This window comes from Anabrus simplex, chromosome 3, assembly GCF_040414725.1.
Source record: "Anabrus simplex isolate iqAnaSimp1 chromosome 3, ASM4041472v1, whole genome shotgun sequence".
Classification (NCBI taxonomy): Eukaryota; Metazoa; Arthropoda; class Insecta; order Orthoptera; family Tettigoniidae; genus Anabrus; species Anabrus simplex.
Window position 1 is genome coordinate 235,668,500 of NC_090267.1, and position 15,357 is coordinate 235,683,856.

A 15,357-nucleotide genomic window follows, 5' to 3' on the forward strand; every position below is an offset into this window, starting at 1 on the left:
ATACTACCATCTTCACTCTCAACAATGCCAATTCTAAAATAAGCATTTCTTCCCAGCTGCCAACAAATACGTTTCTGCTTACCAGTTCTGGAACTGATGAGAACAGAGCCAACCAATATCAAGATGGCAGGGTATGAAGACGTAAGAATAGTCCCTAAAATGTTCTTGTCTGTCCTGGTCTCTCCTCTTCTCTCTCTTCTCACAATGATCTGTCACTGTATTTAATTTAACATGCGTTCTATGAAATTTCCTATTCTTCTATATATGACTTGGCTTATCACTAATTTGTTCCCTTCCATTACTTCTTTTCTTTCTCAGTGTTTGTTCTCAAGAGTGAGTAAGTAAGTGAGGTATAGGTACAGCTTTTATTAATAAGGGCTGTTTCATTAAACCAGACAGAGCTGGCAACACTGCATGGTCTGGTATTTGTATCAACAGCTCAGAACATCATCAGTCTGAAGACCAGATCTGCTTAATAGAAGAAATAGTTGAAACAATGCTGGTATATAATGGATACGTCCAAATGACTATAAAGTGGTGTGATTCAATTCTTGCAAAGGTGTCTTGGACATGAGCTGTGGATAGGATCCATGATAATGCACACCCAGACACTGCCAATGACTGTTTTGGCTGACGAGGGAACACATATATGTGTTACACTCGGATTCGGTTGAAATTCGGTAGGAATATTCGTGGGAGGCAGTAGAATGCTAAGGTGAAAACTGCATGTGCCCAGCGCAAGTTTAAACGCCAAAACTGAACAAATAAATAGTCGTCAAATTAGAAATGCTGCGGGAGTATCGGGGTGTGACGGAGAGAGTTCTTGTTACTTGTCGTAATTTTTCAAACCTTATTAGCATCGTCGTTCAAACATCGTCCTTTGTACACTTGTTTCATGTGCTGTTTTCATATTTACGTTTTGCACATCCGATCGGGAAGTTACGGGGAACGCGCTAACTATACGCTGCCTGGCTGCTGGCGCAGCTTGATACAGCCTGGTTGGCTCACGTCCGCTGCTTCGCTCCTCCCTACCTCCCCACCACACCCCAATATTCCAGCAGCACTTCTAATTTTATGACTATTTATTTGTTAAAGTTTGGCGTTTAGACTTGCGCTGGGAACATGCAGCTTTCACCTTAGCATTCTACTGCCTCCCACGAATATTCCTACCAAATTTCAACCAAATCCGAGAGTAACACATGTATGTGTTCCCTCATGAGTCTTAAGAATCATCTCCCTTAAAGACATAACTCTGTGGCAGTCACATCTCTGACCTGTTGAAGAAAGCCTTGAAGAGTAAACATTTTACCATCGATCAAGCAGTTAATGATGCTGTGGAAGAGAAGAGTGTGTCAACCTGCAACCAGTGTCTTTCCTTATGGAAGGTATAGAGAAATTCAGCACTGGAGACAGGTGCCTGTATGGTGGGGTGCCTGGTTAGCCTGGTTTGATGTAGTTCTTTACACTAACCCATCCTGGGCCAAACTCTTCATCACTATGAAACTACCATATCCTACATCCATCCTAATCTGTCATACTGATCCCTTGGTGCCTCCTAGGCCATTTTTTAACCCTTTGCCTCCCTCTACTGCTAAATCAACAAGTCTTGTATGTTCTAGTCTTGTATGTGACCAACCAACTTCTCTCTCCGAGTCACACCCGCTTGGTTCAATACCTCCTCATTTGTGATCTGATGAACCCATCTCAACTTAAGCACTCTCTTATAACACCCCAGTCGATTGCCTCTACTCTCTCCCTTTCTGCAGCAGCTATCACCCACGTTTCACTCCCCTATGTTTAGATTTGCCAGATGTCCCATCTTATATGGGATCTCCCGTATTTGAGGAGGAATAATTGCTTCCCATACTACCATCAGAAAACCTGCATTTCATATTGCAATTAAAAACATTTTAAAAATTATATTTAAAAATATCTAAACTTATTGATACAAGGAGAATGCGACGAATTCCATTTTAAAGCCATTTCGAAAGAATGAATAACACTAGACTTACTTATCGAATACACAAATTTCTGCAAATCAAACATACAAGATCAAAATGGTATAAATAAGTAGAGAAGGACCTCACCTCACTGAATTATTATGACCAAATCAGCAGGACAGAAATGTAATCAGGAAAATTTTCCACACAAGGGGATATGAGGAAGCTGAGAAGAAATCAACATGACGTACCTGGTCGGAGGAACAGAGATCACAACAAAATGAAGAACTATTAGGCAAGGAGGAAAGCTCAACATATGCTGATTCTGTGTGCTCCTAAGTGACCCATTTGCACAGAAGAAGAAGAACATTTTTTAAAAGATAACCATTTAGATTTTCCATTCTGAGATAGCATAAGAGCACTGAATATTAAGTTTTAATCATATGGAGGGAAAAAATTGTTACAATTTTTTAAATACATCCTTCAAAGAATATATCCAATATGAATACTATATATTCATTCCAACTGGTATTCCTGGCTCATACGGCTATGTAGAATTCAATAAAAATAGAACACCAAAAGAAGCAAAACTTGTTTGAATGTGATAAAGAGTGAAATTCAGAATGCACTGAAAAATAATACAACTTGTCAGGGTTTATTTATTAAGTATAATGCAAATTTATTGAGCTATACAAAGAAAAGTTGTACATATGACAGCTCTGCAGAATCCACAGGTAATCACAGATTTTTGTATGTTATGTTTATCAATGTTAAGGGAATTTTCTTTGACTTTTTAACACAGAAAATAAATATACTGAACTGATTTAAACAGAAGGGGTTATTTTACAAATCTCTGCTTAAAACTCCACTGCTGAAAAAATAGGTAGTGTCCCTTATTTTTTTATTTCCCTCCTGGCACTACAGCCCCTGAAGGGCCTTGGCCTACCAAGCGACTGCTGCTCAGCCTAAAGGCTTGCAGATTACGAGGTGTTGTGTAGTCAGCGTGACGAATCCTCTCGGCCATTATTCTTGGCTTTCTAGACCGAGTGTCCCTTATTGACCTTCTGGAAATCTGATAACTCGAGCCCTGTTCCAGACAAATAATTTTACAAATGATAGTATGACTTGCAGGCTGTATCTATGTTTGTGATAAGCAGACTTTTTTTTTGAAGGCTTTCTTTGTGATTTTCTTTTTCATGAAAGCTTTTTTTTTTTCGAAGTTAGCTTATATTTTTTATGTCCGGTTTGCTTCTTCCATCATTATTTTAATTCCTAGCTAACAAAATTTCTCTACTTCCTTAAAGATTTCATTTCCTAGTCTTGTATTACGTGCTTAACCTGTCCGCACTCAACTTCTCAACTTACTCTAGCTTTAACAGAACAAGTCAGAACTTAATGTGCTTTCTAACTGTCCTGTATTTTATATCTAACTTCCGAGCATAACATTTATTTCTAAATAGTAGTACGCTGAAACTGCTAAATTCAAATTGCATATATTTTTCAGATCAATATTACAAAACAACCTACCTCAGTTACAAAAATTACAGCAGAATTAAATGACGAAATGTAATACTTACAGTCTCGACAAATTCAAACTTCTTCCTCTCTTGCACCTCTTGCAAAAGGAAGACATATTCTAAACTGGCCTGAACAAAGTGCCTCTGCTCCATGGCCAATGCTGCATCTGCCTGCAGGAACAGTAGAAAATCAGTTATAAGCAACATTATTTTATATAAAAAACAAATATATGACAGCCAGGTACTCAAAAAGGATAAAGATACCGGTAATGCACAACATACTAAACATCATGGATAAAAATAAGTTTTAATCGCAGACAGTTTCCAGAATCATTCCATATTACTAATTGTTACTCTACTCTGACAATTCTAAACCAGTGGTTCCCAAAGAGTACACTGTGACGCACTTAGTACTTAGAATACTGCCTCGAAAAGAGCAGTCGGATGTCCCAAAAGGAGGTGGTTAGACCAAATTTAATTTAAAAAAAAAAAGAGAGACTTGAAGATGAAATGTGAAAAGTTTATAAAAAACAAACAGATGAAGGCAGATCGTATACACAAAGAGCCTAGTGTGGTTTCCTACAAGGTAACTTGTGGCAAAACAATTCCTTGGGAAAAACATGGTGAGTTTAAGTCAGGTTTCACCACCAATCTTGTGAAGAAAGTAGAAATTTTAGATTTACAAAACGTATCTCTACCCACATCTAAAAGAAAGTAAGGATTGGTGCTATGCACACAATTTTGAGTACAGAAAATCAGACGTTTTTTGAAGAAATTCTAAGTGCCCAATAATAACTGAACACATTAATTTCCCTCAAAACATACCTTTGGCACTTAGATCACTTTGCTTCATGACTATTCAATTCGTGAGTAAAATGAAGCATATAAACAAGACTGCATCATTTCTGTGGTTTGGGTTAAAAGTGCAAAAGGTCAATTTTACTTATTTTCAAATTAATGTGATAATCAATAGAATTTTCTTTTGCTCATCCAATGAGTAAAACCCCTAAGACAATTCTTTTAGAAGATACCACAATGATCAAAAGAGCACAAGTAGAGTAAAAACCTACATTAACCAAAACCTTGTCAAACAAAATATTGTTTAACCATAATGACCAGATGCCTTTTGCAATGTATATTTTGAAATAAACTTTTAATGTAGTAGGTCGTTTTCAGCACATTCAGCACAAATTGAGGGGATGTTAAGTACAGAATAAAGATATTTAGTTTTGGAAAGAAAATTTAATGTCTTTCTTTTCCAAAGAAGTGCCCAATAATAACTGAACACATTAATTTCCCTCAAAACATACCTTTGGCACTTAGATCCAAAGAAAAGAAAAGGGCTAAAAATAATGAGGAAGAGTCACTTGAGGCACATGGCCTTAAGTCACTTCCTACCCAGTAAGTACCTAATCACATAGGATGGGTTAGTGTTCAGTAGACTCTTAACGCAAGGTTCGTTGTAACATTGTTTAACAGAACTTGTTAGTGTTTTGGATTGTCATGAAGTGTAGGTCTACCATATTTCAGAAATTTTCCTGTACTGTCAACAATGGATTTAATGTGTTAGATGTAAGCATTTTCCCCTCTTACTGTAAATAGAGCATGAGTAATTTATTTAAAAATTAGGGCTCTTTGACAGAAATATTTTATTTTTACAGATATAACTTTACCCTTTGTTGAACAAAGTAATGATGCTAGACCATCTTAATAAAATGGTGAGAGATTGCTGCCAGAAAATGCTGTGAATTTTTTTTTTGTTTTTGGAAAAATCAAGTTTTTTTGGCAAAAGACCACAGTACTTACAGTTGTACTGTCCTTCAGAATAATAATTTGTGTACAGATTTATTCTGTAAATTGGTATAGTATTTTAAAGATAGTCAACTTAAACAATTATTTCAAAAACTACTGCATGAGCCATTTTCTACTTTTTGACACCAAAATTCACCAAATACACTACCTGTTGTCTGAAATTTTGGTTATCTAGAATTGCATATCTCTCTCCTTAGAGGTTATACTGTAGTACAAATGCATCTTTTTTAGAGAGTCCATTTATGTTTCATATGTTCAGCACTCACATATCAACTTATTTGTGTATTAGGTGAATAACTGGTCAGAGACTTCAATTTTATGTTCAGAAGATTCTGCTGTGGGGAACTATTACCAGGTTGATTTGTATATGTATTTTCAAACAAAATTATGTATATTGTTTTAATTTTTCAACGAGGTAACCTACACAAGGTTGCTATCTAATGCAGTTATTTCCTGCTTTAACAAAAACAGTCATTTAATTAACTGAAATTACTTATGCACTTAATATTTTACCTCTTCTAATCTGTTTGATAAACAATGCATGTCATATACCCTGCAGATTGTGTAAGTGTGATATTTCACCATATTTCACCATTGTATATCCATTTCTATTCACAAATTTGCATCAAGCATCTTCACACAGCAAATCTGATGCTTGCTGATGCTTGTTGTTTTAAGGGGCCTAACATCGAAGTTCATCGGCCCCTAATGGAACGGGATGGACGACATGATATATGACACTTAAAATTTTAAAACGTATCCACTGACTAGAATTTTTAAAAAATGGTGATGAAAAATGAGTATGAGATTAAAACAATCAGTGAATCTAATTTGCAATGCCTTATTTTCTAATAAAATAAGAGAAAATACAGGAGACAAAGGAATAAGGCATTGCCTGCTAGTACAGATATATATACACACATACATAATTTACATTAGACGTTAAAATAACACATTAAAATACGCAACACAAACTAAAATGAAGTCAATAGGATAAAAGCACAATTGACACAAAGACACTAGCACAAAGGACATCATTACATACTATAAAACAGACCACTATCCCTCATAAAGCGGATGACAAGGTCTGCTGACTGCTCGTCATCTCGCAAGATAGGGGAGAGTGTACTCGGGAGGTTAAGACTACGGCGAAGATCGACCAGGTCCATACACTCCGTAAGGATGTGTACTATGTTAAGATGATCGCCGCAGGTACACACCGGAGGAGGTTCTCCTTTCAAAAGGTGCGAGTGAGTCAGGATACCGTGGCCGATTCGAAGATGACATAATACCACAGCTTCCCTCCGCAGAACCTGAAGGGAAGTACTCCATACCTTCGTTGTTCCTTTTATCGCTCTCAGCTTATTTGGAAGTGGAATGGCCTGCCACTCCATCTCCCAATGGAACATAACCAGATGTCGCAGCTGAGTGCGAATATCACTTCCTGGAACCTTGAAAGGCAACGGGGGCAGTGTAACTGCCTCCTTGGCAGCCTGATCTGCTAATTCATCTCCCTCCACACCTATGTGGCTTGGGAGCCACATAAACGTGATTTTGGTGCCGGCATCCGAACACCTGGCCAGCAGGTCCTGGACCCGCTGCACCAGAGGGTGCTAAGGGAAACAAGTATCAATAGACTAGAGCGAACTCAAGGAGTCAGTACACAGAAGAAAGTGTCGGCGCTCATTGGACAGTGCGCACCGCAGAGCTTCACGGATAGCATAGAGCTCTGCTGTGTACACACTACACAGCAAATCTCTGATTTATTAGAAGTATTTAAATGTCTAACGCTCTCTCCTGAAGAATTACATTTTGAGATTTTTGCATTTTTACCCCATGTCCAGATACATACAATGACAGGTCAGTGTGGAAAGAGGGAGTAAAAGAAAGGAGAGTCAGGAGAAGGAAAACTCCAGATCTTCCTACACTGTCTTGTATGATGTCTCCAGCAACCTTGCAACAAGCTATGAGCTCTGCACATGTAGTCCATTTACATTTAAATTAGTGAAAACTACATGCAAACAAACTGTGCTACACTCGCCAGAAAGTTCACAAATTGGGGCAACAGCCCTAGTTTACTGAGACTATTTTAATGAAGTGAGGAAACAGTTTATTAAAACTTGGTCTTCAATAGTTCACACAGCAGCCTAGCTGGTTGTATCATTCTACAACAGTATTTCTGTATATAAGATATATTTTGCATACATCATATTACCATCTTGGTGTTGCTTACTCATTTACTTAATAACTACCAGTTCACCCTATTGAATGCCAAGAGGATTTGAACCTGCCAACCATCAGATAATCATGTGATTCTCCCTCCCTTTCAAGCCCTTTGTCCAGCTGTTGAACTGAAAATTAGAAGTAGCTTTAACTCAGGATATAAAATCCAGTACTTGGCTTTTTGTTAAATTAATATTTTCAAACTCATATTGAAAAAAGGGTTTTATTTATGGCATAAAACAAAGAAATCCTTTCAATGGTTATAGCACTTCTTCATCTCCTTTTTCTTCCTTTGTCGTTTGGACCTACCGAGGACCACGGGGCTCATATCTCGTATCTTCTCATCACTTGGGACTCCTGTTTTCTCTTCTTCCAGTATTCCTTCATTTTCTGATTGTGAGCCAGCTTTCTTTCCACCGTCCACATAGGTCTCCTGGTTCCTACATTCTTCCTACTCGTGACATTGGAAAAATTCCCCACTGGATGGCTTGCCGATACTGTGGGTGGTCATGTATGGACTCATGCGAGATCCCCGGTTGTTCCAGATCCGACTTGACCGACAAGATCCACTTGTTCCTGGATGCCTTCCCTCTACCTGCCACAGCGAATATTCTGCTGGTAAGTCTGCAGGGGTTCATGTGGATTAGGTGCCCATAGAAGACCAGGTGCCTTTTCCTTATACAAGTAGCAATGTCTTTCTGATGTTCGTGGTTATCACACTATTTATTTACTTATTTATTTATTTATTTATTTATTTATTTATTTATTTATTTATTTATTTATTTATTTATTTATTTATTTATTTATTTATTTATTTAATGAAACTTGATACTTAGAGGAAAATGTTATTTTTGCCAAGGTTCTGGAATTATGATCTGAAGAAAAAGGCATCTCCCAAAGTCATGCAACATTACTGAACTTAATTTTGTGTTCCTTACAGAAATGACACATGTTACGGACGAAGCAAGGAGATTGGATAACCTGTGCTTTACCCCGCCACGTAAAGCCGACATTACCTGACACTTGCAATTACCTGACAACTCTGAATAAAGCATTTCATTCCAATTTCATTCCAGGTTCTACCTGGGTAGCCCATGTACTATTCATGTGTGCTTGGGTAATGTTGCATAATACAAATGCTCAGTCAGTTGCAGAGGGACAGGGATGTACAGAAGGTGTACCAGTGACTTCAAACTTAAATGATGTCAAATAAAACAATGTTAGCGTCAAGCTGCTGGAACATTTTGAACCTCAAAATATCCCTCCACCTTATCACACCTGAACAAGTAAAGAAGTGTACATTTAAAGCAAACAAGACATAATCAATATCTAAAATGCTTTTTCTCTTGTTCCAGGATATTTGTTGGCTTACTTAAAATGTCCTAGCACTCCATACTTTTGTTTTATATTGTATTTTCATTCTTAAGTAACCTCAATCAGCATCAGAAGTTGCAGTAACATTTAAAATAAAGTGAAGTACTTGAATTGCTTTATCCACACATTACCCGGGTAAAGCTGCTTCTCAGTATAATCTACATTTATCACAAGTTTTTGGGTAGTGCCTACATATTAATGAGATCATGTTGAACTTTCCTTACCAACAAAACGACACCCATAGGAAGAGTAATATATAATAAATGCCAGGTAAAATTTCTTATATTCATCACTCTACAGTAACTGTTAATGTCAGGCAAGAGTAATGACATTCTAAATTATACCACATCTTACTTTCACTAGAAAACTGCCCGCCTGGTGGCCATGATCGTTACGGCATCAAATCTCTATGGTGTGACACTGTGATTAGCCAGTGTGAATTCCACTGGTGGAAAAAATTTCCCCAACAGAATGCAGGGTAGAACGGGTAGTGGTATACAATTTATAATCATTAGATTGTGTGCCAAAAGCCTGAATTCAATTCCAAACCTCTCCGCAATGTTCATATGGAGTGAGAGCATATGAAACTGCTGAAGACGATTCATCTGTCGGATGAAGACATTAAGTCTTGAGCAGAACCCCTTGGTGTTATTTAACAGGAGTAGGCTACGTACTGACAAATTCAGAACTGTAAATAGAATACACAGCCTTGGTGGTGGCGAGAGTTACTATACCCGGCATAACAAGACGAATTTCAACCCTATTGACAGTACTAAGATTGTTAAATAATCAACATACATTTGTAAGTTATTTATAAGACAGATTTGCAATTGCATCAATAGGCCTACGAAGTTCCTCTGTGTCCTTTAAAATGTAAAAAAAAAATTTAAAAAAATAAGCACAGCTTTTCCAGTAGGTAATGATTAAAAAACCCTATGTAAACCATCTGAATTGAAATAAATATGATCGAAAATGAAAACTGAAAAAAAAAACGCTGAAGGTAGGTAGGTACATTTGTTACGAATCACGTACGTAGTAAATTTTCTTACGCACAGGACTTCATTACTTTAGTAAATGTACAAAAATCAGGTTAGTGTTGTTGATGATGATGTTACTAGCGTTCATGGAGACACACTACCATTGGCCATGCAGATAACGGGGGTTGTGTCGCTCACGTCGTGCACCACCATTTGCTGGTCCCAGTAGCTCAGCTGTCGCATGCGTGGACAATACGCACGCACGATTCTTCGCACTACGCAGGCACTGTAGAGATGAAAGCCTCTGCTAGGATAGGCCCAAGGTGCGCACGATAGATGAAAGATTTAGGTAAATGGTCCAGATACTGCGTACGGTTTGTCCCTGCACTCGCACAGAATGGAACACAACACAACAGAGATGACGCAAGAGGGCAGGCAGTCCCAGCTAGGGTTGCGCAAATGCAGGTTGACAGATCAATACAGCCATGGCGACGAGATCAATGAGCTCGCGATAATAAAAGCATTTATCTGCAATTGGATGCGACAACGATAAACATTAATCAACGTGAATTTATTACACTATTTCAACAGACGTGTCATGCAAAGGTTGGGCGGAACTGCAGCTCAATGAGCAGTCATTCAGCCGATACGTCTGATAAGACTTAACACGAGCCCCACGTTAGAGGATGACCGCGAGTTATCGCTCTCGCTAGTCGCTACGTGTACAAACTATGAAAGTTTTAAGGTAGAAATCGAACCAGACACAACTGAAAGACAAATCGCTTACCGCATCCAAAATTCACTTCCCCTCCCTAAATGGTAAGCAAGGAGAATAAGAATTCGGGCTCATGTTTTCGACAGTTCAATGAACTTTAGGTATAAAATAAATTTTACCCGTATACTTACATTTTATTTCCTGGAGTACGTCAAGTCGGAAACGTCAGCATCAGAAACACTGCATCCTTTTCCACTGAGTTTAATCATTCGGCTTATTAAGGTGAGTTCTGACTAGTGCACCTCCACCAAGTAAATCGGTCGCGCTGTTCGGCTCGCGTAGCTATGAGCTTGCATTGCGGAGATGGTGGGGTACGAAGCCCACCGTCGTAGACCTGAGGATCTTTTCCTATAGTTTCCCATTTTCACACCTGGCAACTTCTAGCGCTATACCTTAACTAAGGCCACGGCCATAACCTTCTCAATCCTAGCGTCACCGAAAACCTTCCATGTCTTCGTGTAACGTTAAACCAGTAGTGGGAAGAACGGCACCTCCCTACCAAAAGCAAACTGGCTAATGGTTTTGCCACCGGCCGAGTTAGCCGTGCGGTTAGGAGCGCGCAGCTGTGAGCTCGCATCCGGGAGATAGTGGGTTCGAATCCCACTGTCGGCAGCCCTAAAGATGGTTTTCCGTGGTTTCCCATTTTCACACCAGGCAAATGCTGGGGCTGTATCTTAATTCAGGCCACGGCCGCTTCCTTCGCATTCCTAGGCCGTTCCTGTCCCATCGTCGCCATAAGACCTACCCGTGTCGGTGCGACGTAAAGCAAATAGCAATTAAAAAAAATTCTTATCTTGATATATGCTCCTCAAAGTTCCTCGAAAATTTATGATACGAAATGCATGCATGAACTAATTGATTTCTTGGTCAGTTTAAATAATAATAATAATAATAATAATAATAATAATAATAATAATAATAATAATAATAATAATCGTATAGCGTCAGCAACCGAGTAGCAGCTAAAGTGAATTCTACTGAACTGATACATTGGCTGGGTTCATTTAAATTTTGTCAGGTGACACCGAGAGTGCCACTAGAGATCTTTAATATAACAACGACATGGAGTGAGCAGATTTTTTACCGGCCTTTAAAATCAACTACTGCAGCCGGGAACGAATTCGTGAACTTGGGATTATGGGTACACATTCTACTACCGATTCACCGAACTAACTGTGGAAATGGCCCACCCACATCTACAGTGTAACGGTTAAGGGCTATTCTATCAGCCGACGTCCTTTGAGGGCCGTGTTCAATTCAATTCCCGGTAATGCCAGAAATTTAAGATTGGTAGGAGGATGGTATGTAGTTAAGAAGGTAAATACAGCTCACTTCTATTGAGGATGTACCTGAAAAGAACTGCTCCATCTCCGGACGAGGGACACGAACTGTGAAAATACGGTAGTAAAAGCACATAATAAACCGAGATAATCAAAATTAGACTAGTTCTTCGCACGGGAAGCTATCTGGCAGGTAGCGGTATTACAAGTTACAGTAAGAAGATTCATGTTGTTTCGTGTGAAACAATGGTCAACAGCCTGAGTACAGAGTGAAATTAAGGGGAGTTCGAATGTCCTATACTGTAATGGTAAAACTGTCACATTTATGTCCCAGTATTAGATCCTGACTCAGGACGGTGTACTAGCCTCGAATCGATAAACTTACTGGCATGTAAAATAACGTCTGCGTGACAAAATTCCGGCACCTCGGTGACTCTTAAAACCGTAAAAGTAATTAGTGGGGCGTAAAACCAATAACATATTATTATTATTATTATTATTATTATTATTATTGTCCCAATATCTCTGTAATGTATGTAGCTAGAACGTTTACATTACTAAAGCGGTTTTCCTATATTGAAAGCTACATAGTGAACAGGTTTTTTCTTCGTTGTAAAGGACACGTAATCAATCGTTCTTGGAATTTCTGAAAACATAGACCTGATTGCGATGGACTTAAAATGGAAACGGTCCTTTAGTTTCACCAAAACAAGACTCGGCATGCACGTAATACAGTCAGTATCGAAAATAAATGTGGTTAACAGTTGAGGAAAGTAGTATATTTTTAAGTGTTTTTTTTTTTTGCTAGTGGCTTTACGTCGTACCGACACAGATAGATCTTACGGCGACGATGGGATAGAAAAGGCCTAGGAGTTGGAAGGAAGCGGCCGTGGCCTTAATTAAAGTACAGCCACAGCATTTGCCTGGTGTGAAAATGGGAAACCACGGAAAACCATCTTCAGAGCTGCCGACAGTGGGATTCGAACACACTATCTCCCGGATGCAAACTCACAGCCGCGCGCCCCCAAACCGCACGGTCAACTCGCCCGGTTTTTTTACGTGTTCATATTATAATACTAGCTGATATACCCGTGCTTCGCTACGGGATTCTCAGAAAGACTGTCTTTGTGGTTTTCCTAACTGAAGTCATCTTAGGCCATTACAAAAATGTCAGTAGGATTGTAGCGATTAAAAGCAATCTCATAAAATACTCGATCAAATGTAAAACCACACAATTTCTCACTTTTAAAGAACAGTGCTGAGTGGATATTGACAATATAACAGTCCAATTGCCGACCTAACAGTCGAAAGTTCCAGTGCTGGAATGCCCAGGCCGCAGACAGCCGTGAACAGTCATCTGGCATTATTCTATCAAATATGCACACTGCTCATTCCAATCAGTGCCTCAGAGTAGGGATTGAATAGCTCGAATGCTATGATGAACCAGTGTGTTACGTACCAGTAATATCAGAAAATTTATGAACCAGAGGAATGGCATGCTAAAGAAGAAAGTTATCTAACTCCCCAATATTCAGGCAGGCTGTTATACTTGGTACGACCGACCGAGTTGGCCGTGCGGTTACGGGAGCGCAGCTGTGAGCTTGCATCCGGCAGGTAGTGGATTCGAACCCCACTGTCGACAGCCGTGAAGATGGTTTTCCGTCGTCTCTCACTTTCACACCAGGTAAATACTGGCTGGAGCTCTACCGTAATTAAGGCCAGGGCCGCTTTCTTCTCACTCCTAGCCCTTTCCTATCCCATCGTTGCCATAAGACCTATCTTTGTCGGTGCAACAAAAACAAATTTTTAAAAAAACTCGGTGTACAGAAGTAATCCCTATCTATCCCGCCTGGGCGACTGCCTAAATGCAGATCAGTATTGATTGATTGATCGAATGGCAACAGAAGATACAAAGCACATCACAACAAACAATGGCCAATGTAATGTTATTGTTGATCAATGCTATGAGCTTTCTATATTGTAGGCTTTCACATTTAGTTTTCTTTCGACTCTGTGGTATCTTACAAAATTGCTTATAGCGTAGACTGCAGTTTCTTATTCTCCGACTTTACATACCGATTTTCATTAAATTCTGTTTACCCAATTTCTCGAGACTCGGCGCTGATATGGACTTTGCAACAAAAATCAAAATTCATGTATATCTCTGTTATCATAACCGGTACGGTAAAAATGTATAAGACATAAATGATCGAAAATTTAATTCTATATAACTTTAGTAATGTAGTATTTGTCGATAGGACCACTAATAACACAAATATTTTAGAATGAAATTTTAGGCCTTTCCCTAAACTACCATTTCACTCAGCGTTAATAACATTGTTTATGGCCTAGATTGTAGCGACTTATTCCCCGACTTTGCATACTGATTTTCATTAAGATAGGAGAACTAATAACAAATATTTGAGAATTAAATTTTAGGCCTTCCCCTAAACTACCATTTCTCTTCGCGTGAATAAGATTATTTATAGCCTAGATTGTAGCGACTTATTCCTGGACTGTATATACCGATTTTCATTGAATTCCCTTCAGCCGTTTTCTCGTGATGCGTGTACATACATAGATACATACAGACAGACAGAAATTACGGAAAATTAAAAAGTGTATTCCCTTGTTACGGTGGACACGACTGATACAGAAATAGCATCCTTTTTTAAATTCTGAGCAATGTACAGACAAAACTCTTATATATATATATATATATAGAGAGAGAGAGAGAGAGAGAGAGAGAGATATTTCTTCCTGATACCATAACCTTCCACTGCCCATCACTGATGCAGCAGTTTCGCATCAATTTGACGTGTTTGATTCTCGGATTTGCTACTAGCTGAAGAACTAGTCTGAGGTATTGGAGAGAGTAACACGTAACTGAGAAGAGAATTCATTTAAAATCCGTCCTCTCCACATCTTTGAAGTGGTTTTCCATACCGCAGCTCCCCCGCACTTCATCTTAATGCGAATATTGGGACCGTCTTTAAGATCTAAGCCTCCACCGCCAACTTCCTATAACGAAGGAGGCATCACCCAACAAGAAGAAAAAGGAGGAAAGGCAGGCCTAGGATTACATGGCTTTACGATTTTCGGGAACGGCAAGGTGCTTATTTTTTTTAGGAGTCTTTTAATTGCCAGTAAATTTACTGATACGAAGCTGACGTATCAGAGCACCTTCATGTACAGTGCTATCGCACAGAGCCGGTATTGAACCGGTCAACTTGGGGTCAAAAGACCAGCACACTTCCGTATGAGCCATTCAAGCCCAGTGGCGTGCAGTACAATTGGACGATCAACAACAGGGAAAGAACTGGGATGAAGTCAAAGCCCTACGTAAAAGAACAAGGTGGCTCTCCTTAGTTGCAGTCCGATGGTCCCCGTAACAGGTAAAGGAAATGAGTAGGTACAAACATTCAGCATACATGTATGAATCGTTTCCCTCTTCTCATG

The 15,357-nt window shown here is 39.0% G+C and overlaps 1 protein-coding gene across 3 annotated transcripts in view; it reads right to left on the reverse strand.

The window, feature by feature from the left end:
• The window catches only part of Graf (GTPase regulator associated with FAK), a 711,082-nt gene that overhangs the window by 121,820 nt on the left and 573,905 nt on the right, over positions 1–15,357 (reverse strand). For all 3 annotated transcript variants that reach the window (XM_067142923.2, XM_067142924.2, XM_067142926.2), the window contains one exon: positions 3,518–3,628. In XM_067142923.2, the coding sequence (XP_066999024.2) occupies positions 3,518–3,628 (111 nt within the window). The remainder of the gene's footprint in view (positions 1–3,517; positions 3,629–15,357) is intronic.